A 21,065-nucleotide genomic window follows, 5' to 3' on the forward strand; every position below is an offset into this window, starting at 1 on the left:
TCAGCTTCATTTAAGTTCACGAAGATGACGGAACCCTGCCGGAATCACGCTTTGTCACCGTCTCGGCACTGAGACTCGGCCATATATGATTGTTTTCGTGGTTTGAGGGATCAATATGCATGTCTAATGAAGCGTGAGCATTTGCTGGAGCTCGGGGATGCGTGGTATGAAAATTTATACATGGTCTTTCGTGTATGTCTGTGAAGAGTGCTATGGTCTATCAACTGGACCTGCTCCGCGGAAATTAGTCGCATATAACACTCGCATCACCCGCATGCCGAGCTTCGTCCGCGCCTCTACATCATAAACCCGACTCGAATAACCTTTCAACATCTGTGTATTAGTGAGAGAGGTTGGCTTCACGTTTGATCACTCGCACGTACGACTATCTGACGCCGGTCAAATGGCTTCTGCTGGACTACTGGTAGATGTATCTGTGGTCTCCATAGTCTAGTAAGGCCGTATGCGACAATAAACCGAGTTTAGTATTGCGAGCGTTGCCTATAAACAAGCTGGAGGCGGTTATGGCTGCGCCTCTGACAGCCTCCATCATCATCTCTATCATGCAAAGCATTCCTACAGACACCACGAATCATGTATCTAAACCCCCTGCGTGTGTAGTACCGTACATCTTAACTACCTTCCTACTCAGCACTCGGCCACATTCCCATTATCCAATCGCCCAAATCGCCGCCTCGCAATGGCGCTTCAAACAGCCTTACCCACTCGGTCCGGGTTTCTTCCGAGAACGAAGCTCCCCGGCACCAGTTAACGCCGGGGATGGACATGCGGCATTTGCGGCTGCAAAAATGATTCCAAGTACCACAAGATTTGCCGCAGCTGCGGCACCTAAGCGGTGACCCGGGTACACCCTCTAGCCCGATTGTTGAACTCTTGCTTTTGGTACTACATGTGCATGTGCTTCCATGGGCAGGACATCTTATTTTTGACATCACTCGGTAATTTCCACGTCTTATTCACCCACAACGCTAGACCGAATTCTATTCTCAATCCTCTCCACTACCTCCTTCTCCTAACCCCCACAGAATAATACCCACTCATCTCCAGCCCCAGAAGGAGCATGCCCAACAAATTCGCCTCCTCTTTATACCCGGTCCCAAACGTTCCATCTACAGCTCCCCTGCGTCCCTCAAGATCCTTCCTTCCATCGCCATACCCACGCTTCTCACTCAGACCGCGACATACACTGATGAATATTCCCACTCTTCGTTTAAAGCTGCGATACAGCCGCTCTGTTTCGTTGCCGTCGGTAGTTTCTTCTTCCTCGAATGCCAGGCCGCCAACGGGAGCCGTGGAGGTAGTCGGTGGTATTTCCTGTCCAGTGGCCTTAAGGTGAGAGATATGGGCGAATTTCAAGATGATGGCAAAGATTTCGTCGACGATTTTCATGACTGGCTGCTGACGCTTGCGGCTGAGGGTGGCGAACATGATTCTGTCTAGGGTGCTCTCATGGTATGCGCGGAGACGATCGAGGGATTCGTCTTCACCGGCGCCTCCACGGCCAGAGTCAAGATCCTTTTCGAGCTCTCGGAGCTTGCTTTCAAAGCGTCGCCACGTCGTACCAATGCCGGATTCGAGCATGTAGCTGGCGAGCGTAGTGACGAAGTGGCGGGCTTCGATGCCAAATTTGCGGGAGATGGGGTCAACGGAATTCCATTTTGTGGAGCGAGAGTTGGCGTCACGCCAAAGTGTGTTGACTACGAAGACCATGCGGAGAACCCGTAGGAGAAGCTTGAATATCCGGTCGTATCTGTACATGGCTGTAGGCGTGATGACTGCCTCGAGTGGAGAGGGGGGTTTGTATTCTAGTCGGAGAAAGTCCAGTGCTGAAATACCGTTTGGGTCCATGCATGCTTCCAGCTCCTCGTCGCTCATCTCCCTAACCGCGAAAGATAGTCCACCAGGCAGCTCACCTGTCTTGCCGGCGGAGTGGACTCCGGATTCGCCAGAGAAGCTTTCCGTGAGGACATCCATTAATGCCAATCTGAGTTCGGATGATGCGGGTGGCCAGGTATCACGACTGCCAAGTTTGAGTCCCATTGTTCCACCGGTTCTTTGCACGCCTGCTTGACGTTCAGTGGTGTCGAGGTCGGCGTCGAAGAGGGCATGTGCAAGGCGGGATGAGAATACGCCATCTCCGAAGAGTTGGAAGCGGCGGAGAAGCAGGAGATGCTGCCGGACCTTGTGCTCTTTAAAGAACATACGCAGACATGCTTTATTGATGAGACGGGCCTGGGCTGAGAATATATTGGAGAATGACAGGATGGGCGTGATGGAAAGTGGAGGTGCAAAGGTAGTTAATTGCAACGATTCGGGATCTCCACGCGTAAGATGGAGTACCATTGTTGCCAAGGAGTCTTGCGAGGTTGCTTCGATGGATGGAAGATTGCGGTTCATGGCTTCCATGGATTCCACAAGCGTTTCGCTCATCTGTTCCTTGGACCTACCAAAGATTTCAAAGGAATATCCGCTCGGGGTGGCAGTGTCCACAAGGTCAACATCCATCAGGTCCACTGGATCATCTTTCGAGAATATCGATTTTTGTGCCAATGTGTATTTCTGGATCGCAGCACGAAGATCCCGCTCATACGCCTGTGCTTGTGTCTGGAGGCTGATATCTTGTCAGCGTTGCGCAATCCGAGGTAACGTATTCACTCAACCTACTCTTCCAGATCCTGCCAGGAGAATTTCCAATGCAGCCTCGGCGCGGCAGCGCTTTGTGTGGTTGCCGGTGTAGAAAGTGGATGTCTGGGATGAAACTTCTCAAGATATCTCAAACTCCTACCAATCTCAAAGACCATTTCTGCATTCTCTGTACTGATGAACGACGGCACCCGGGATTTCTCAAAGATGTAGTTTTTTACGGTCCTCTCCTTCCCAGTCTCATCCAGTTCCGAGGTCTCCTCGACGCCGACGAACCCACCCTTGCGGACTAGTCCTGCAACGCCAAGACCACCCGGCCCTTCGTCTAGGCCGATCCATTGTTCAACGAACTCCAGCCACGGTCTTGTTGTCCTTGCTAGAGTCTCTACCAGCAAAGGCTTCAGCCAGCCGCTTCTATGTTGCTGCTGCTGAACGGCATCAAAGAGCCGCGACAGCAACTGGGAGTCATCGCTGAAACCTTCCGTTGCTTGGGTAAGCCTTACGAACGTGTCAACGATAAGCGCAGGCTCGCGTATGAGTGAATGCAGGTGTAGTACACTCCGTATCGAACTGCGGGATGTAGATAGGCGTTTCTGAATTGATTCTATGATGGTGGTCGTGCATTGTGCTAATGCGATCAACGCTGGACTAAAAGAACTGTCTGCAGTATCAGTTCATGTGCAATGATGATATCCGGAAAAACACACCTTGAATCTTGATACGCAACGTGGGCAAACCGTTCCAGTTTCTTGACATTAGTTCCACACTCGGCAAACGTCTCGATGATACTCTCTATCGTGCCCGCCGTACATCCCGAGATCCGTAGCTTCTCCCTCACAGGGTTAAACGTCTGGCTTCTCCTGTCATACGAAAACAGCACGGAGCTGCGTCCCAATCCCAGATGTAGCAAACAGTCACAAAACACCGCCGTAGCGACCACAGTCCCTTCCTCGCCCGCCTCCACCAACGCTGCATCCAGCAACTCAGGCCCCTCCTCCGTAATAAACCCATTCACCGGCGTATTCCCCCCCTCGACCAAGAACGAATCCCACGTATAAAACCTCGGTTTCTCCGGCGCTACCGCCGTGTCCGGATCCAGCCAGATGTCCATTCCTCCCCCGGCCCCGTCAGAGCCCATATCCGAGAACACATTATCGTCGTCGACAGTAGTAAGATCGCTCAAGAACGAGTCGTCGTCTGCGGGGGGTATAGGCCATATACTGGATCCGAAGTTCGGTAGCATTGGCGGGAGCTTGAACTCCGATGGCATGTGGAAGACCGTCTCATGGCTTTTGCGTGGTGGTGGGGGAGTCGCAGCTGGTGAAGGAGAGAAGTTGAACGAGAACAGCATGCTGCCTGTACCGGGAGCTTCGCTGCTCAGCGAGGAAGCGCGCCATAGATCGGGAAGTACGAAGGGATGGCCTTCGGATTTGCTGCGTTCAGCCTCATCTGTTGGGAAGAGGTGCGAATAGTGCGACATTATGGTGAGCGTGAGGAGACGTGAGGAGACGCGACGTTGATTAGTGCTTAAATGGTGGAGCCTCACATGTCAAGTTACACAAACTCATATTGGACCACCCAATAGATAATAAAGATGTTTCCAGATTCAAAGCGGGACAATCCAAGATTCCAAGGTACTGGCAAATGCTAGAAGTTGAGTGCTATAATGAAGATATATTGTGATTATGAAGAAGGTGATGTGCTCTGTTACTATTGCCTCGGGTTTAATTGTCTCTGTAGGCGTGCCGCTTCGGTCCACCTCCGGAAAATCTACCAGCTGCTCGTCCACCACCCTATATCTTTACACACAACAAGCGGTATAGCGCTCACACAGTCAAACTCTACACATACATGAAAAATATCGCATTCCAAGGCCAAAATCCCAACGCCCCGGGCTTAATAGACCGCCTATTCACTGGTAGCAGGCCCGGCAGTCTTAACAGCGTCCGCATAGCTCTCTCCCTCCTTCAGCTCCGTGGAATCAGGGACTTCAGCAAAACTCTCGCCCATTATGCTACCAATAGACCCTTGCACCTTTGTCACCTCGTGACTCCCCTCAGAGCCATCGCTGCTAGCGCTCGGCTCCATCTTTACCGCATCAACGTAGCTCTCGCCCATGATGCTGCCAGCGGTTGACTCGTCCATCTTTACCGGCGTCTCCTCGACGTAGCTCTCATCCATGATGCTGCCAGCAGCGGACTCTTCCATTTTTGCCGGCGTCTCATCAGCGCTACTGCTTCCGGTAGTACTGTCACTCGTCTCCATCTTGACAGCATCAGCAAAACTCTCCCCCTCCCTGACCTCTGTCACTGGCATCTCCGGCGGGATCTCCGCATAACTCTCACTGGTAGCTGTATGACTCTCCACCTCATGCTCCCGAAAACTCGCAAAGCTCTCCGCGATCTCACTTCGTTCCAGATCCACACTAAGATCCTCAACGACAAGCTCCTCACTGACATCACTATCCTCCTCCGACTCATGCTGCTGCTGCTGCGCAGGCAACTCTCCGCCCTGCACCCACACCCTCCCCAGCTCCTCTTTAACATGTTCCAGGCGCTCCCGCATCTCCTCTGTGCCGCGGATACGCTCCCGGAGGATTTCGAGCTCGCGCTCGACCTCCCCCCGTTCCTCGGCGCCACCGATACGCTCCATTGCCCAACCGCCGTCGCCGTCGAGGCTGAGCTGGAAGACGTGATATTTCTTTAGGCTTGCGCGAGTGGAGAGCGTGACGAGGGTGATTCCCTTCGCTTTGCAGACTTCATAGAGGAGGCCCTCTACATCGGAGGAGACGGCGCTGGTGGGTTCGTCAAGAACCGCGAATGCGGGGAGATGGTAGACGATCCTAGCGAGGGAGATACGCTGCTTCTCGCCACCGGAAAGGACGTCTTTCCATTCCTTCTTGGTATCCCACCCGCCTTCACGGCTGGGGAGGTAGGACAGGCGTACCGCTTCCAGAACCGCGACGAGATCGTGGTCTGACACGCCGGCGGCACGCATGTCCGCCTCTGTGTGGGGGTAGATCACTTGGTCGCGGAGGGTGCCCTGCGCGAGGTAAGGTTTCTGTGGGAGAAACATCACACCACCCATGTCTGGTGTCACTGGCTCGCCTTTCAAACCAGCGTTGGAGATATTGCGGGGGCGGGAGACAAGGCCGCGGTAGACCGGCCAGAGACCGGCGATAAGGCGCGCGATGGAGGATTTTCCGGCTCCATTGGGGCCGGAGATGAGGAGATGGTCACCAGGACGGATGAGGATATCCACTTCTTCGACAATCTCGTCACCACCGCGGGGCCAGACCACTGGAGCCACGATAGGGACTCCCTCAAGACGGATACCTGTGAAGCCCGTGTGGAGAGTGCCTTGGATATCTGTTAGGGAATAGAGTTCTGGGCGGGTGGAGGAGTAGGAGTGGGAGTGGACGCGGTGCAGGGTCGAAATGAGGGAGTACACTCGGCTAGTGTAGCCGGCCAGTTCTGACAGATCTTTGATCGAGTACATCATCCGTCCTCCCGCGTCTGCGAGAGAAAGCATGAGTCTCTTATTGGTGATGAATGCCTTCATCCGATCTTCCTCGCGGCCACCGCTGCCAGAAGAAGGAGCACCGAGCTCGAGAAGACCTCCGAGACCACCCCACGCAGGGAGAAATATCGGGAGTGAGGTGATCAGATATCCAAACGCCGACCAGGAGTACTTGAGAACAAAGTCCTCGAGCATATTATAGCGGATTTTCATCTAGGGAATATAAGCATTCGGAAGAAACAAAACAGCACTTATGGCATAAACATACCCCGTAAATCCGCTCCATGAGCTGTTTGAGCTCCTTAAACCCCTTATCAAGGAATCCCCGCTCCATATCCGAGCCTCCATAAAATGCAATTTCCTCAGCATTGGCGATGATACGCGAATGCAGCCCTCGTAGCTCGCCCTCACGTCGTCCCTGAGTAGCGGCGAGCTTTCCAAATGGCGGACTGAGTTTCCGGAGCATCCACGCACTACCAATGTAGTTTACCATGATGCCGGCAAAGGCCAACGGGCCAAGCGCACGGTAGAGCTGGTAGTTGAACACGCAAAGATCTAAGAACGGCTTTCCGAGCGAAGAGTATAACGCCGCAGCATTGTCGCAGAACAAAGGGAGGTCGGAGGTTATGAATTGATCTGCGCCACCGCCAACAAGGCCACCATCGAGGTTTTGAACCTTGTAGTACCCCAGGCTATCATTCAGGTAGAGATCGTGGATATACCTAGTTAATCGTGTGCGGAAGGCAATCGAGATCTTCGCTTGAAGGTATTTGATCTGGTTGAAATCAGCACACGAGCCAGCACCATTTCATAACTGAGCACACCCACCATGGCGTTACAGTATACTGCCGGTCCACCAACACCCAGCCACTTAACGATACCCCATGAGAAGGATTTTCCGTTTCCTGCGACAAGATCGCGAACGATTTCACCATCCAGCCGCGCAACCACCAATGACAGATACGTTCTTGTGACCAGAAATATGGTGTGTAGTAGTAGCAAAAAACTCTCCTTACTCGTCAGCCTCGGGATCATGATACTGAGTAGACTCAGCAGTTGATGTAAAAATGCCAGATTAAGCCCAGGCTTAGTGTTCATCGGTGGTGCTTCTCCTCCGGCGCCAGCACGCTTGAAATTCTGGCCGCCCGGCGGCTCGAGGAATAATCGTCTGTGCGCATCGAACGTGGTTCCTTTGGTAGGCTTGAGGGTGACCTTGGCTGTTTTTTGCTTGTATGGGACATAGATCACTCGTGTTCCTACAATAGACAGTTACCACCCTACATCCCCCAGCTGTGCAGAGGGAAAAACGAACCGTCCGTGAGCTTTACGGCCGAGTTCCTGCGCACAAGGGTTTGTCCTTGCCTCTCATCGGCCGATTTCTGCGCTCGTCGCCGTTTCTCGTAGAATCCTCCTAAGACGGTACAGAATACGGCTGCGGTAAGCACTCGCGAATACTTGGGCGCGATTCGCAAGAGCTTCAAGTACTGCTGTAGTAGAGACGAGAGCTCCGGACGGAGAGTAGATTGGTTCGCCATAGGGTTTGAGTGTTATGACGGCGAAGGAGCATGTGAGGAGACAGAAATGTCTGTTGAAGGCGCACAGAAGTTGAATGGGAGCTTTGAGGATAGGTGGTTCAGTTGTGTGTAAGCGCCTAATCGAGATCTTGGGTTGGCTGGGTGATGCCAGTTCTCGTCAAGGGGTTGGTCCACGCACTCAGCAGTGTCGATTCGCTGTAAGTAGTGAAGTTGAAGTCTGGGGAAGAGAATCCGGGGAAGAAGATCGAGTCCTTGCGACAATAGGCACCGGTACACTGCCTATCACGAGTCCAGCTTGTGATGGGTTCGGCTTCCTCGGCATGTGAAACCGCAGCCATGACATCAGCTTGGCGAGCTGACTTGACGGATGCCCATCACCTGACGTAGGCCTGAGTTAGTCATGATGGGTGCTCGGTTAGCCTCACCCGATCACCTTCTGAACTTCTTTAGCCTTGGATACTTCTTTGAGGTCAGACTCCCTGTGAAGAGAAAGACAAGGCTGCGGTGCGAGCAGCAAGCGGGCTGGAGTCTAGACGATAGCCGCTTTCGTCGCCGCTGTCTCCTCGTTGCGGGAGGCGGGTTCACGACTAGCGTTCTTGGCAACGTAAATTCCCGAACATCCTCCGAAGAACCGGCCCATCGCGAAAATCATACCCTCAACCCCCCACCCACTAACTACGAACCACCAAACCTACTACCAACGACAATACCCACCTCCGTCAACCACCATGCGCTCCTCGGTTCTCCGCGTCACTCGCCAGCAATTGCTGACCAGCTTCCGGCGCTACGCCTCGACCTCGACCTCGTCGAACGCTGCCGCGCAGGCACAGGCCGGTGCCGCAAAGGCCCAGGAAGCCGCTACCAAGTACGCCGGTAAGGCTATGCAGGTGTTGGGCAAGTCCGGCGAGTCGTTCGCGAAGCTCGCCTCGAAGACCGGTGGCCGAACCGGAGCGGTGTTGAAGAAGATTGAGAGTGCGTAGCTTCCTCTTCCCTATCCAACCCGGCTGAGCGGGATTGCCGGGGCAAAGGAAAGTACTGACTGAATGTACGAGCTGTAGCCGCCATCCCACCCACAATCTACTACTCCAAGGTCGCTTTCGAAGTCTCCAAGCTCGTCTTCCGTGGACAGAAGATGACACCTCCGTATGATTATTTTTTCTCCACACGTGATCCCGGAACGTTACTGACCGTGCAATCGCAGTGACCTGGCTTCATTCCAGTCCAGCTTCAAGTCGTTCCTCAACCCTGCCAACCTCAACACCTTTGCGCGCAACGCGATTCAGTCGGTGCGCTCTGCAAACACGAAGGATCTTGCCTTCGTCGGTGTGTTGGGTGCCGAGATCTTGGGCTTCTTCACCGTCGGCGAGATCATTGGAAGACGGAAGTTGATCGGATACCGGGCTAAGGTTGAGGCTCACCATTAAGCCGGCGTACATACGAGATAACAAGTGCGAAAAGTTTACGGGTTGGGTTGGGCGGAGGTGTATAAAAGTTCCTGCGCATGACTGCGTCATCTCCATCTTTCTATTGCGGCGTGGGGGTGGGTAGCGCGGCGGTATTTAGGGCTTGTACAGCTGCAAGCAATAGATCTTGCTTTCGGTTTGTTTTCGGTTTCTTAAGCATGGGTGAGTGGAATAGAGCATCATTTGGCATTTTGTGTCTCGATTACCAGCAGCTCCATATCGTGCAAACAATTGAGGGATTTATGTCAAAACACAACACTCAGACGACTATCCGCAAAAATTTATGTACAAAGATAAGAACTTCGGATATCCCAAATTGTAGAAATAATAAACGTCTCAATAGTTTATCCAATCCGTTGCCGTTTGATCCCACCAGGCGCGAACCCTGGCTCGGTATTTTTCCGGACCCGCTTGTCCATCTCTGCCTTCATAATCCTTTCGGCCTCGCTTATTGGCCGTTTCAGCGTTTCGGACTTCTCCTTGCCTTTGCTGCTCTTGTCCTTCTTGCCCATCGATGCAAAGACGTTCTTCTTAGGCTTCGCTTCCATCTTCATCGACACCTTTGTCGGTGGAGGCGTGACTTTCTTGGCCTCTGTTACCTCCTCTTTCATCTCAGCCCCAGCCTGAGCTCCTTGCTCGGCCTTCGGACTCTCGGCCTTCTTGCCAAACTCTAGTTTGACCTTCTCTCCCTCCTCACGCACCAACTCCCTTGGCCCCTCCTCCTCCTCCCGTTTCTTCTGCGCCTTCGCCCTTTCCACCATCTCCTCGATTGCCCTCCTCTCCCGCACCTCATCGCCCCTCTCCATCCTCTCCTTCTTCTTAATAAACTCCTGCCGTTTCAATGCATCCGGCGAATTGTCGATCCAAGCAACCATGAGGCCTCTCTCCCCGTCCTCAACTCTGCAAACCCCCTCCCTTCCCAAGAATTTCACGAACTCACCAAGCGTAACCCACTTGGTACTGGTCATGTGAACATGTTCCTTATTGGCAATGTACTCCTGATAGAACCTATTTGCATCGATTTTCTTCTCGCCATGGGAGGAGCGCAAAAGCGTCAGGAAGTCGCGCTTGAACTGCTGGCTGTACTGTTCGATGAACTTTTTCGGATCCTCGCCGACCAGCAACATCTGCCGGATATGCGCTTCGCTCGAGGTGTGGCACTTGAACCCGTTCTCGTCACGCATTTGCCGCTCGCAGACCTGGCAGTACCATCGGAGGCGTTGCAGGCCTTTCGATTTCATCTGGTTCGCGAGGTGCTTGGTGGATCCAATTTCGGCGCGCGGCATGACGATAGTGATCTTCGGGAGGATGCGGACGTCGCGGGGCGGGGCGTGTGTTGTATGGAGGGTTGGAGGTGGTGGAGATTAGGGTGTGCTGGTGTAGATGCGTAAAGTTGAGGTGAGGTGAAGTGAAGCTGCCATGCAGAGCTGTCGCGCGCTCGAGTGCCGAGACACTAACAGGCTTTAGCTTTATTTGTCATTTGCCCTTGGCGCGAATGGTTGTAAATGAGGTTTCTCTGTTTTACAAAGTACCACTACTCTCAATAACTTCAAAGGCGGCCGGACACTTAGAAGAAATACCAGTCATAGAGCAGGTGTGATGTACTCGAACATTGTGACCATAAATAACCACTCCGTACTGCTGTTGGGACTGGAAGAAGCCCTTTTCCAAGCATATCAAGATCTTTGATCAGATAACGAAGGGGGCAGAATTCCTTTTACTATTCCAGCACCAGTACTGAGTTACACCGTGACTCCGTGAGGGCGAGTTCGTTGCCCGTCACACAATAAACAAAATATCTGCGGGACCCACTCACAAACCTTTCGTCATCTTCTCCGATCCTTCAAACCTCTCATGTATCTTCTCCATCAAGCTCCATACATTTCTCAACATCCCCTGGAGATCACTGCCAAGCCACACTAAAACTTTCCCAATCCATCCCCATCCACTGTCCCGCCTCGCGAGAACACGCCGGACCAGGACCCCACCATACCGCCTCACCTCCGCCGTCGTCGCCGCCTTCACAATGCCCGTAAAACTCAAGCCCAAGGACATAACGTACCTCAAGAAGGGGGTACGACTATTCCCATCTGCGCACTACATCTCCACGGGCTGACAGACTCGACCACAGACGGTCCGCCAAAACTGGTCGGTTGTAACCCTCTACAACTTGACCCGGATGCAACGGCAAAAAACAAACGGCCGTACGTTCTTCCAGCAAAAATACGCAGCGAAGCAAGAGACACGGAAGTACCACGGAGAACACCTTACCAAAAGGCAATGGCAGAACATCTTCAAGCACTCGCTCAAATCGGTCGTGCCGATGAACACGCCGAAGTTGGCGTCGAGCGATGGGTCCGAGTATGGTGCCGGTAGAGGAAGTGGACTGGACAATGCCGAGAAGAGACGGACCATGCCAGTCCCGTATATGAACCAGACTTTTGCGCCGATGGAAAGAAGACTCGATATGGCGATTTTCAGGGCTATGTTCGCATCCTCTGCCATCCAGGCACGGCAGTTTGTTATTCATGGGTTTGTGAAAGTCAATGGAAAGAAGGTGCGTTTTGGCAAAGGGCTGCGATGGTTGGCGGGCATATGGACGGGTTATTAATGATTGGACAGATGCCATACCCACAGTACATGCTCAACCCCGGCGACATGTTCAGCGTCGACCTCGAGAAGGTCCTCTTCGCGACTGGCGCGCCGAAGGGCCTACCCACCAGTCTCAACCCCCGCCGTAACAGGAAGCGCAAGACAGATGACGAAGAGGCCGCCGAAGCCGTTGCCGCTACGGAGGAAACCCCCGCTGCCGCTGCCACCCCCGCCGCCAAAGACGCTGCCACCCCGGAAGCAACGAAGAAGGGCAAGGGCAAGGCTGCGGCCGAGGTTAAGCCCAGTGTGAGCATGGGCGAAGATACGAGTGAGGAGGCTACTGCGGAGAAGAAAGAGGAGTTCAATAAGGAGAAGGAAACGTCGAAGGGCATCAACTGGTGGGACCATGAAACCCGTGATAAGATTTTCGACCCCCTCAAGCCTTACCGTACGCCGTGGCGGCCGAGGTACTACCTGAGTGCTTTTGCTTTTATCCCGAAGTATTTGGAGGTCAACCACAGCATTGGGCATGCCGTGTATCTGAGGGATCCTGTGGCTAGCCCTGGGCTCAGCGAGGTACGTTGTGCTGTGGTGATGATAGTGGAGTGGGGAGAAATGCTGATCCGGAATAGGTGCCGACGCCGTTTCACGGTGAGACGTTACAGCTCGCATATAACTGGTTCCTTCGACGGAGGTAGTCATGTGCGAGGGCGACGCTGGTGATGGTGCATCTTGTACATTATGAAAACCGATAGAGTACCCCTCGGGCTTGCGCATGTAGAATACTGTATAATACCCGAGTTGTGGCCGGTTCAGGCTCTAGGACCCGTTTTTCGTCCCTTTGGCACCACTTTCCCGCTCCTCCCTCCACTCCGCGTCCACGCAAACATCCTTCTCCTCCTTTGCACGCCACTCTTGATGCGGCAGAAGACACTACACAGCTACCTTTCTTTCTTTCCCGAGTAGCAGCCATAGTGCAGTGAGTATTCGAGACGATGGTCGAGGTACAGAATCCTCTCGTATCAGTAACAGTTCGCTCTCACCGATGGCGGTATTGGAACGATAATCACATCAGCTACAGTCATCAGCGTATCTGTATGGTCCGTAACGGATAACCGGCAAGGCCGAAAAGATTCGCTCAGTACAACTGAACCCGTACTGAGCAGTGTTTTACATAGTCCAGTCCGTCCGTTTTTAAGTTATGTATGGGACAGGACTGCCGAGATACATACGGATGGAGATCAGACGGAGATAGGTATCAAACAGAAGATCGAAGCGACTCTCCATACCTAGAAATCGAGTACATAACAGAGTAGATTAAGCGAATGGTGGTGAGCGGCCAAATTTAGTCCTCCCACAAGCCCAACTCATAATGAGCGAGCTGCGGAATTCCAAGTGGAGTGAGAGTGCATGAGACGAAGTGAGGGTACTCTAGATTCTCTTAGGTAAGTGTGTATCCGAATCATCTCGCATGAGCCGTTCACGAGTGCAGCCCCCATCTTACACGCCCACGCCGACGCCCCGTGCGCAACACGACTTCCTAGCTTCACCCCACCAACACCCACGACACGAGCAACAACAACGACAACACCAACAATGGCTGACCGCCTAACGCAACTCCAAGACGCCGTCGACCAAATCGCGACACAATTCTTCTCCGCGATCCGCTACATCGGCACGCACCACGACGCCGTCCCTGTCGGCAACGAAGCAAAAGTCACCGACGAGAACGCGACCATCGATACGCCGGAAGTATTCGAATGTACCCCGCCCACCCTAGCTCCTCCTATGGTTCGGTGCTGATGCGCAGCCACAGCCAGGATGAGCGAACTCGCCCGCGACCTGATCATAAAGTCCAAGCAGATCGAAGTCTTGATTACTACGCTCCCCGGCATCGGCGTGAGTGAGGATGACCAGCAGGCTCGACTTCGAAGCCTGGAGGCGCAATTGAAGGAGGCGGAGGAGGAGCGCGTCAAGAGTGTACAGGAAAAGGAAGATGCTCGAGTCAGGCTCGAGAGTGTGGTTGTCAAACTACGGAGGGTATAAGGCGCCTGCGTGAGGTGTGGAGTTTTTATGGCGTTTCGGGTGTTTAGGGTGGATTTTCTACTCAATTGATGATGATATTTGTTTTACAATGTGGTACATCCAGCATCCCCCGATGGGCGTGCCAATTCCCGTCTCAGCATTCACGCCCAACCGCCAATTTAACTCTCGCCATTCTCGGCTTTCCACTTCGACAGGAATACGGAACCGTTAATCGGGTGCTGGTCGGTTCCGTACCGTCCTCGTGTAGGCTTCATCTTCATGGTGACAAAGGGCGTCAACTGTTTCCCGCGCCGATCAGCCCCAGCCCACATACATTTTACCACAATCCACCACCCATAGAACCCACCTCAAACCCGGACAAATCGGGACACTTGTACGTGCGAACTTTCTCCCAGTCGATCTTGAAGCCTCCGTACTTTGTGTGCGAACCCATCTTCCCGGATCCGGTACCCTTGTAGTATCCGCCGTTGACCATCTTCGTCGTCAGCCTGAGCCGACGAATTCCGGTTGTGGAGCGCGCGAGGAATGAGGTGGTCGGTTGCATCGTGGCAGTCGGTGATGGTTCGCTTGGTGGGGGTGTTTGCGAGATGTCGTGAGTGAGTGGAAAGTTCAAGACCTTCTTCAGCCGGGGGTAGGTTTGGTCGGGGTTGTTAAGCGAAGCACTCCTAGTTTCCATGTTAGCGGGCCATCCAAACACGAACCTGCAGAAACCTCCATCTCACATATTTTCTCTCTTTCTACGTTCGTACACATCAATGCGCCGAACATTCACCCGTTTGCTTCTTAAAACCTCATGGGTCCCTCGTCTACGGCTGCCACATTCGCCACTGCTACAGTTATCATGTCGTCTTCTCACAACTACCGCATCCCGGTGTGCGAAAAAGAGGAGGAACACGACCCCACCACCGCCGCCTTCGCCGCCAGCGGAACCCCTACCGCCCCTCCAGCTCCGTTCTTACCAAGAGGAATGTATCGAATCTGTGCTCCAGCACGTCAATGAAGGGCACCGACGCATGGGAGTTTCTCTCGCCACTGGCAGCGGTAAAACCGTCTTGCTCCCCGTCCCGACTTCTATCCAACTCTTCGACTGACCTCCACAGGTGATCTTTACCCAGCTAATATCGCGGCTGTCGCACCCTGAGCGGCCGGAGGAAGCAACACAAACCTTAATCCTGGCGCATAGAACCGAACTTGTCCAGCAGGCGGCGGAACAATGTCGGCGGCAGTATCCAAATGCAACGATCGAAATCGAGATGGCGTCGGCACATTCTTCGGGCATGGCAGATATTACGGTGGCCTCCATTGCGAGCATTACTAGTGGCGACCGACTGCTGAAATTTGATCCGACCAAGTTCAAACTTATCTTGATCGACGAGGCGCACCATGCCGTTGCGGCAAGGTATATGGCCACATTGGATCATTTTGGCGTGCTGCATATGGATGAGGGAAAGAGAGCGGACAAGCCAGTGGTTGTAGGCGTGTCGGCAACCCTGGCGAGGAATGATGGGCTTGCGCTGGCAAAGGTGTTGGATTACATTGTTTACCACCGCGACTATGTCGACATGATCGAAGACAACTGGTTATCACAGGTGAAGTTCACGACGGTCAAGACGAATGTGGATTTATCGCGGGTGAAGGGCACTGGTGGGGATTTTGCAGTGGGAGAACTTTCAAAGGCAGTGAATACCGAGACGACGAATGAAATCACCGTACGGTCGTGGCTGGAAAAGGCGCAGGAGAGGAAATCAACCATCGTTTTTTGCGTCGATATTGCGCATGTCGAGGAGCTTACGGCGAAGTTCCGACAGTGCGGTATCAATGCCCACCCGGTTACTAGCAATACTCCGCCGCAGGATCGACGCGAAAGGCTGGATGCTTTCCGCAAGGGGGAGTACCAGGTCCTGGTCAACTGTGGTGTTTTCACCGAAGGAACGGATATCCCCAACATCGACTGTGTTCTACTAGCACGGCCTACTAAGTCCCGCAACCTCCTCGTACAGATGATTGGCCGCGGAATGCGACTCCATCCAGGCAAGAAGGACTGCCACATCATCGACATGGTTGGCAGCGTCGAGCGGGGGATAGTAACAGTGCCCACTCTCCTCGGCTTAGACCCCGACGAGATCCTTGAGGGCGAGAGCATTGAGCAAGCAAAAGAGCGCATCAGTTCCGCGCCCGCAAAGAATGTTCACACGCAGGACGACCGCCCAGCTACCGTAACTTTCGACGACTACCCAGATGTGTTCTCTCTCCTGGCCGACAGTCATCAAGATAAGCATGTCCGACGGATCTCGCAGCTTGCCTGGGTGGCAATAAGCGGGCACACCCAAATTCTTTCACTCCGTGGCGGCCACATTAAGATATCACCCGTGTACCCCACGCCCGGCTCCACCTCCGATCCCACCTTCATTGTAACCGAAACTATCGCCCTTCCGATCGAACTGACTAAAGGCCGCAAAGATGTCCCGTTCGCCAAGCCACGTCTTCTTGCTGAAGCCCCAAACATCGACGCAGCTGTGCGCGCGGCCGACACGTATGCACTGAGCAAGTATCCGCGATCCCTCCTTATCCACGCGGCTCCCTGGCGCAGCGCCCCCGCCACCGAGGGACAACTCAAGATCTTGAGCAAAATGAAACTCGAGAAATCACTCGATGGGATCACGAAGGGAAAGGCGGGTGATATGATCACACGGATGAAACATGGCGGCATGGCGAGGTGGAACATGATCGAGAAGGAGCGTCGCAGGGTCGAGAGGGAGAACGAACGTGACGAGAAACTCCGCGCGCGCGGAAGGGTCGAGGTCGGCGCGCTGCTCAAACATACCCCCGACTCGGAAACACCGAAGAAACAGAAGAAACCGGCCAAGGAGGATAATAGCATGGATTTTTCCCCTGTTTTCACCGCCGGAGGGTTTTCGAACATCGACGTAACAGAAACACTTGAGGAAGCGTTAGGATTGCCCGCGCACAGCAAGAGCGACGAGAAGAAGAAGAAGAGGGTGGTGAAGCTACAGGAGGGGCAGCAGGAGACAATAGTGGGGAAGGAGACGAAGGCGATGTTGGAAAGGGCGAATGCTGAGTGGAGCACGGCGGGGTCGATGGATAATTTGACGCGTGTAGTGTAATAGATTTGTACATTGGAGTTTGACCGCTGGAACGGGTGTGCAATTACTTATGTATCTCCCCGGGTGGGAGGCAGTCTCAGAGGTGTCGAATTTCTCAGGATGAATAGCACGAGATTACGGATCGAAACAATTGCGTGATGAATGGACATGTAGAAATTCTACCCGATCACACCACTGCCACCGACACACCAATTGTATCATACGAAATTGCAAGGCTCCTCCAGGCTCACTCTCTCGCTCATCAATCACAGAATGCGTTATGTATGGAATTCCTTTCCCCGCATAGTTGTATCATACCTTCATTCCTCAGCACATGCGTACCTATATAAAGTGAGGGGCCATGCCCCGCACCCCACCCTCCATTCCACCCCTTGCTAGAGATTTCCCCACATCAACCCTCGGATCTAATCGAAAACTTTGATAGCCCCAGTTATCTCGTACTGGCAAAGATGAATCAATTTTCGAAGCCAGGGGATGAGGACGGATGGAATGCGTTTTGTCTGGTTTGGGTCAATAGTTAAGACGTGGTGGTTGAGACTTGGAAGTGAAGTGAAGAAATATACTCTGCCGATAGCCAGTAGGTACATTGCGATCACTGACAGCTACCAGCTCGGAATGGAGGTTGAGACCGAGATGTGCGGTGGAGAGGAATGGCGGTGGACGATATCTGTATGGGTTTGTTTCGTCGTACGATAGGCATTGCGCGAGCCCTGCTAATATCATGGGAAATATGTATGTACGTACAATCTCCTTATGATCAGGTTCGCAGTCTAGGTAGAATGGCCGGTGCAGCGACCCGCTTCTTTTCCCAACCCTTTCCGCTGAATGGAAGTTACCCTCGACAGCGGGCAGCCTGCGGACGAAGTGCTGAGTGAGTTTTCATGATGAATTGCTCCTCGAGCAATTCAGGTACCATGTACCAGGCACCTCCCTCCCATGACCCCGCGTGCGGAGTAATAAGTGCACGCCTAAACAAGTGCACGTCTAAAGAAGTGTTCACGAGACAATTTAAGGGGATGCCACGTAGAATGCAATCGGAGGGAAATTCGAAAGGATTGGGGATCCAAGTTTTCTTCCAACGTTCCCAGTTATTTTGACCAGAAGCGGCCCATACCATCGAGCAGTGATAGATATGCACTAGCCAAATTCCAACCCAGTGGTGGTGGGGTAGGTAGCAAAGCTCTGGGCTGTGATGGTGTAGTGTGAGGAGAAGAAGCAACAAAGACCGTCCTCATAAGGAACCGTATGGGATGTGGAGCGACCGTTCCTCCGGAAAACAAAAACGACAGTCATTCGATGCCACGGCTGCAAATCATGGACCGCGTCCGCCGTGTCTTCCTTGTCGAGAGCCTCAGCTCGATCTCCAGCGCAGGCGAACAGCCCAAACGGAAGAGGCTGAAACAACAGAGATCGGAGCCGGCTTTGAGGCCGATGCAGCCGAGGGACGAGGGAACGAAACAGCAGTGCGTGCCGGTGTTGCTGGCCGGTCCGTACAGACATGCGTCTATCGACGCATTGATATCACCGTCAACATCGGAGAGAAGGGTTTCCACACCCAAAGATGGCCTACCAACGACGATTACGCTGCCGTTCAGGCAGACGCATCTTTCCAAACGAATCCGAAAGCCGACGATAGAGATTGTGACCACGCCGTGCACTCCTACCCAGCTGGAGCCAAAGAAGAACAGGCTAGAGCAAAGTCCCGGACCACTCCTCCATCTCGTCGAGCAGCAGGCCGGCTTCATGAACGAGCAGCAAATCATCATTTCGCAGCTCATTCGACACCTCGAGCGAATGGACATGCTCCTGCGGTCTCAGCAGTGCATGACGGCACAATACAAGACATTGCCGACGCCACCGTCACCCCCACCTGCAGAAACAAAAGACGCCACGACATCGACCTCAACACCGACGGGAACCCCGACCCCAAGCCGAGCCCCCACTCCATTTCATCCGTACAACCTACTGGGCGCCCCCGATTACCGTTCCGTCTCCGCGCCTCCATGCGAATATCTTGCCCACATCACCACGACCACCCCGCGCTCCTCCTACGGCCCGCCTATCTCGCTCCAATCCGACGAGTCCGCCGCGGCACTCGACCGGATCGCGGAAGAAATCGCGGACACCTACGACGCACTCTCAATCTGTTCGCAGCACGCAGACACCGTCCCCTGCAGCCGCACCAGCGTCGGCGCACACTCCACCGAGTTCCACGCATACACGAACATCACGCCACCCAGCGAGCACTCTGGCTTTCCCACCGCGCCCTCCTCCTGCCACGTCTCGCGGACATCCGACTACTCGACGCTGAACCGGATCCACCACGTGCAAAGGGTCGCACCGCTGAAACACTCCCGCTCCACCGCAGATATGGACGGCATGAGGATCCCCGAGCTGGGATGCGAGCCCGAGAGCCCCGTGCTGCCGAAGAGCACCGGAGAGCTTACGCCGCCGATTTCGCCCACCGTGGCGGCCGTAGAGTGTGGGAGGCTGCCGCCGGTTGCGCGCGGGGATGGCAGGGGTGACGGGAGTTGGGGTCAGTGGTATCAGGGGTCTGATGGGAGGTTTTATTGTCGGGCGTCGGGCGCGGGCGCGGAGCTGCACGAGGGAGGGTATATATAGATTTGTAAACATTGTCTTGGCTTGCTGCGTCTGTTTAAATGTGCTGAGTGATTGCCTGGTTGGTGCGTTTTCGACTTGTAAGTTGTGGTAGCTTTTCGGATGCTGATGTTTCTATGAGCCCGAGGAGTGTGGTGGGCATGACATGTGAGCGGCGAGTTTTCTGTAGCATCGGGGGAAAAATATATTGCGTTGAGTGCGTGTAAATACTAGACGGTCCTAATGCACCCAACAAGAAACCCCTATTCTTTCAGCCGTAGGTTATAGAGCTTGAAGACGAGTAATGGGATCGTCTTGAGACTCGCAACTTTTGGTTTTTGGTTTATTATTCTTCAATTCGGTAGATAGAGTACCTGCATTTATTTCCGCAACCGACTAATCGCTAGCAAACAGCGAGTGCTGGACCATGACCAAAACCTTGAGACCGGCGTGCGGGTGATGTGGTTTAATACGGTTCTCGGCAACATACTCGGGGACTTCAGACATTAGCGCTCGATTCCTACTCGCTGATTCCGCAAGCTCATCGATTATCCTTCCGAGATATCTCCGGGTTGTTGCCGAAGAGTCCGTGGATGCTCAAACGTTGGTATGATAGGTAGGGTATGGACCGCTGGTTGGTTCCTTACCTTAAGCTCACAGACTATACGTCCGAGATATCTCCGGGTTGTTTGCGAAGAGTCTCCGACGAGTCTGCCGCTTAGAGCATTGAGGTCACCGCTCCACTGCTAAGGCAAATAGAGTACACGCTTCAACGCCGAACGTGCACACGGCCCGTGCTTGCTATACAGTGGACCCACGCTTGCATGTACTACCAACTAGTACCAAACGTGTCCGAGGCCACTTGGGACTCATCTTAGGTCGCTTGAGGCGCACCACCGGCGACACAATCTATAGTGTCGGTGACATTAAGCCTGGCGTGGCTTTGTGGCTGGTTACATCTGTGAGTCTCATCACAAGTTTACCTCGCAGTCCGGCGCTGGCTCGGCGTGGCTCGGCGTGGCTATGTGGCGGGTCACCACCGACCAAGGCAAGAATATCTCGCCTCTCAGATGGGGGGTTTTTTTGGGGAAGGGGACAGGATGTTTTCTGCTTGGTTCGGGTTTAGAACACGGCCTCGAGTATGGACTCTACCTAAGGATGTTTTCCACTGCTGATAGGACGGCAGTGTATGGGAGATGACCGGGTTGACGTCTGTCGAACACACGACTCGAGATCAATGCCACGTTGCCTCAGATAAGGCTGGTACAAGCGTAACACTGTCAAAGCCCTTGGCGGTGGAACGGTGACCTCAACAGCGGACCCGTCGGCGACATTTCGGACTCATCTGGAGGATGTATGTTTCCGAAGACTTTCCGAAGACTTTCCGAAGACTTTCCGAAAAGATTCCTCGGAGATATCTCGGAGGACAACTGGACGTGCATTTTTAGTGGAGTAGGCATCAGTCAACGGCGGCTCAAGCGCTGGAGTAAGCGCTCAGACGGTCCGTCGTAGTGTGTAGCGGT

At 53.7% G+C, this 21,065-nt stretch overlaps 9 protein-coding genes across 9 annotated transcripts; 5 read left to right on the top strand and 4 right to left on the bottom strand.

Moving 5' to 3' along the window:
- Nucleotides 1-955: 955 nt before the first annotated feature.
- On the bottom strand, nucleotides 956-4,157 carry BZA05DRAFT_374009 (Spc98 family-domain-containing protein). The gene is made up of 3 exons (XM_051481742.1): nucleotides 3,372-4,157; nucleotides 2,686-3,321; nucleotides 956-2,632 (listed from the first exon to the last, which is right to left on the bottom strand). Exons 1-3 carry the CDS (start codon nucleotides 4,142-4,144, stop codon nucleotides 1,021-1,023), a joined length of 3,021 nt encoding a protein of 1,006 aa, XP_051339156.1. The 5' UTR covers nucleotides 4,145-4,157; the 3' UTR covers nucleotides 956-1,020.
- Nucleotides 4,158-4,572: 415 nt separating this feature from the next.
- Nucleotides 4,573-7,718, bottom strand: BZA05DRAFT_445332 (ABC transporter transmembrane region 2-domain-containing protein; the record flags this gene model as incomplete). Its single annotated transcript, XM_051486991.1, has 4 exons — nucleotides 4,573-6,396; nucleotides 6,452-6,958; nucleotides 7,012-7,439; nucleotides 7,496-7,718. The coding sequence occupies 4 exons, from the start codon at nucleotides 7,716-7,718 to the stop codon at nucleotides 4,573-4,575; spliced, it is 2,982 nt and encodes a 993-aa protein (XP_051339157.1).
- Nucleotides 7,719-8,254: 536 nt separating this feature from the next.
- Nucleotides 8,255-9,334, top strand: BZA05DRAFT_55270 (putative mitochondrial F1F0-ATP synthase g subunit). Its single transcript, XM_051488415.1, has 3 exons — nucleotides 8,255-8,690; nucleotides 8,777-8,861; nucleotides 8,920-9,334. The coding sequence occupies exons 1-3, from the start codon at nucleotides 8,447-8,449 to the stop codon at nucleotides 9,140-9,142; spliced, it is 552 nt and encodes a 183-aa protein (XP_051339158.1). The 5' UTR covers nucleotides 8,255-8,446; the 3' UTR covers nucleotides 9,143-9,334.
- Nucleotides 9,335-9,371: 37 nt separating this feature from the next.
- Nucleotides 9,372-10,621, bottom strand: BZA05DRAFT_399283 (domain of Kin17 curved DNA-binding protein-domain-containing protein). Its single transcript, XM_051483786.1, has one exon. The coding sequence runs from the start codon at nucleotides 10,465-10,467 to the stop codon at nucleotides 9,526-9,528; it is 942 nt and encodes a 313-aa protein (XP_051339159.1). The 5' UTR covers nucleotides 10,468-10,621; the 3' UTR covers nucleotides 9,372-9,525.
- Nucleotides 10,622-10,975: 354 nt separating this feature from the next.
- On the top strand, nucleotides 10,976-12,597 carry BZA05DRAFT_399284 (uncharacterized protein). The gene is made up of 4 exons (XM_051483787.1): nucleotides 10,976-11,255; nucleotides 11,313-11,738; nucleotides 11,804-12,349; nucleotides 12,406-12,597. The coding sequence occupies exons 1-4, from the start codon at nucleotides 11,208-11,210 to the stop codon at nucleotides 12,469-12,471; spliced, it is 1,086 nt and encodes a 361-aa protein (XP_051339160.1). The 5' UTR covers nucleotides 10,976-11,207; the 3' UTR covers nucleotides 12,472-12,597.
- A 661-nt stretch (nucleotides 12,598-13,258) lies between these two features.
- Nucleotides 13,259-13,891, top strand: BZA05DRAFT_399287 (mediator complex, subunit Med21). The gene is made up of 2 exons (XM_051483788.1): nucleotides 13,259-13,535; nucleotides 13,590-13,891. The coding sequence occupies exons 1-2, from the start codon at nucleotides 13,370-13,372 to the stop codon at nucleotides 13,817-13,819; spliced, it is 396 nt and encodes a 131-aa protein (XP_051339161.1). The 5' UTR covers nucleotides 13,259-13,369; the 3' UTR covers nucleotides 13,820-13,891.
- BZA05DRAFT_399289 (uncharacterized protein) lies at nucleotides 13,892-14,439 on the bottom strand. The gene is made up of 2 exons (XM_051483789.1): nucleotides 14,166-14,439; nucleotides 13,892-14,097 (listed from the first exon to the last, which is right to left on the bottom strand). Exons 1-2 carry the CDS (start codon nucleotides 14,361-14,363, stop codon nucleotides 13,978-13,980), a joined length of 318 nt encoding a protein of 105 aa, XP_051339162.1. The 5' UTR covers nucleotides 14,364-14,439; the 3' UTR covers nucleotides 13,892-13,977.
- Nucleotides 14,440-14,510: 71 nt separating this feature from the next.
- On the top strand, nucleotides 14,511-17,072 carry BZA05DRAFT_374023 (putative DEAD/DEAH box helicase). The gene is made up of 2 exons (XM_051481743.1): nucleotides 14,511-14,868; nucleotides 14,920-17,072. The coding sequence occupies exons 1-2, from the start codon at nucleotides 14,575-14,577 to the stop codon at nucleotides 16,942-16,944; spliced, it is 2,319 nt and encodes a 772-aa protein (XP_051339163.1). The 5' UTR covers nucleotides 14,511-14,574; the 3' UTR covers nucleotides 16,945-17,072.
- A 1,364-nt stretch (nucleotides 17,073-18,436) lies between these two features.
- On the top strand, nucleotides 18,437-19,720 carry BZA05DRAFT_399295 (uncharacterized protein). Its single transcript, XM_051483790.1, has one exon. The coding sequence runs from the start codon at nucleotides 18,688-18,690 to the stop codon at nucleotides 19,564-19,566; it is 879 nt and encodes a 292-aa protein (XP_051339164.1). The 5' UTR covers nucleotides 18,437-18,687; the 3' UTR covers nucleotides 19,567-19,720.
- The last annotated feature ends 1,345 nt before the right edge of the window (nucleotides 19,721-21,065 follow it).

This window comes from Tricharina praecox, assembly GCF_024521635.1.
Source record: "Tricharina praecox strain CBS 144465 chromosome Unknown BZA05scaffold_13, whole genome shotgun sequence".
Lineage (NCBI taxonomy): Eukaryota > Fungi > Ascomycota > Pezizomycetes > Pezizales > Pyronemataceae > Tricharina > Tricharina praecox.

Coding starts and splice junctions, on each gene's coding strand:
- BZA05DRAFT_374009 (XM_051481742.1), bottom strand. CDS start 4,144: ATGTCGCACTATTCGCACCTCTTCCCAACAGATGAGGCTGAACGCAGC. Junction 3,322..3,371: donor GTTGCGTATCAAGATTCAAG/GTGTGTTTTTCC, acceptor TACTGCAGACAG/TTCTTTTAGTCCAGCGTTGA. Junction 2,633..2,685: donor TCCTGGCAGGATCTGGAAGA/GTAGGTTGAGTG, acceptor ACAAGATATCAG/CCTCCAGACACAAGCACAGG.
- BZA05DRAFT_55270 (XM_051488415.1), top strand. CDS start 8,447: ATGCGCTCCTCGGTTCTCCGCGTCACTCGCCAGCAATTGCTGACCAGC. Junction 8,691..8,776: donor GGTGTTGAAGAAGATTGAGA/GTGCGTAGCTTC, acceptor TACGAGCTGTAG/CCGCCATCCCACCCACAATC. Junction 8,862..8,919: donor GGACAGAAGATGACACCTCC/GTATGATTATTT, acceptor GTGCAATCGCAG/TGACCTGGCTTCATTCCAGT.
- BZA05DRAFT_399283 (XM_051483786.1), bottom strand. CDS start 10,467: ATGCCGCGCGCCGAAATTGGATCCACCAAGCACCTCGCGAACCAGATG.
- BZA05DRAFT_399284 (XM_051483787.1), top strand. CDS start 11,208: ATGCCCGTAAAACTCAAGCCCAAGGACATAACGTACCTCAAGAAGGGG. Junction 11,739..11,803: donor TGAAAGTCAATGGAAAGAAG/GTGCGTTTTGGC, acceptor ATGATTGGACAG/ATGCCATACCCACAGTACAT. Junction 12,350..12,405: donor CTAGCCCTGGGCTCAGCGAG/GTACGTTGTGCT, acceptor GATCCGGAATAG/GTGCCGACGCCGTTTCACGG.
- BZA05DRAFT_399287 (XM_051483788.1), top strand. CDS start 13,370: ATGGCTGACCGCCTAACGCAACTCCAAGACGCCGTCGACCAAATCGCG. Junction 13,536..13,589: donor TACGCCGGAAGTATTCGAAT/GTACCCCGCCCA, acceptor GCGCAGCCACAG/CCAGGATGAGCGAACTCGCC.
- BZA05DRAFT_399289 (XM_051483789.1), bottom strand. CDS start 14,363: ATGCAACCGACCACCTCATTCCTCGCGCGCTCCACAACCGGAATTCGT. Junction 14,098..14,165: donor CCGATTTGTCCGGGTTTGAG/GTGGGTTCTATG, acceptor CGCGGGAAACAG/TTGACGCCCTTTGTCACCAT.
- BZA05DRAFT_374023 (XM_051481743.1), top strand. CDS start 14,575: ATGCGCCGAACATTCACCCGTTTGCTTCTTAAAACCTCATGGGTCCCT. Junction 14,869..14,919: donor CCACTGGCAGCGGTAAAACC/GTCTTGCTCCCC, acceptor TGACCTCCACAG/GTGATCTTTACCCAGCTAAT.
- BZA05DRAFT_399295 (XM_051483790.1), top strand. CDS start 18,688: ATGAACGAGCAGCAAATCATCATTTCGCAGCTCATTCGACACCTCGAG.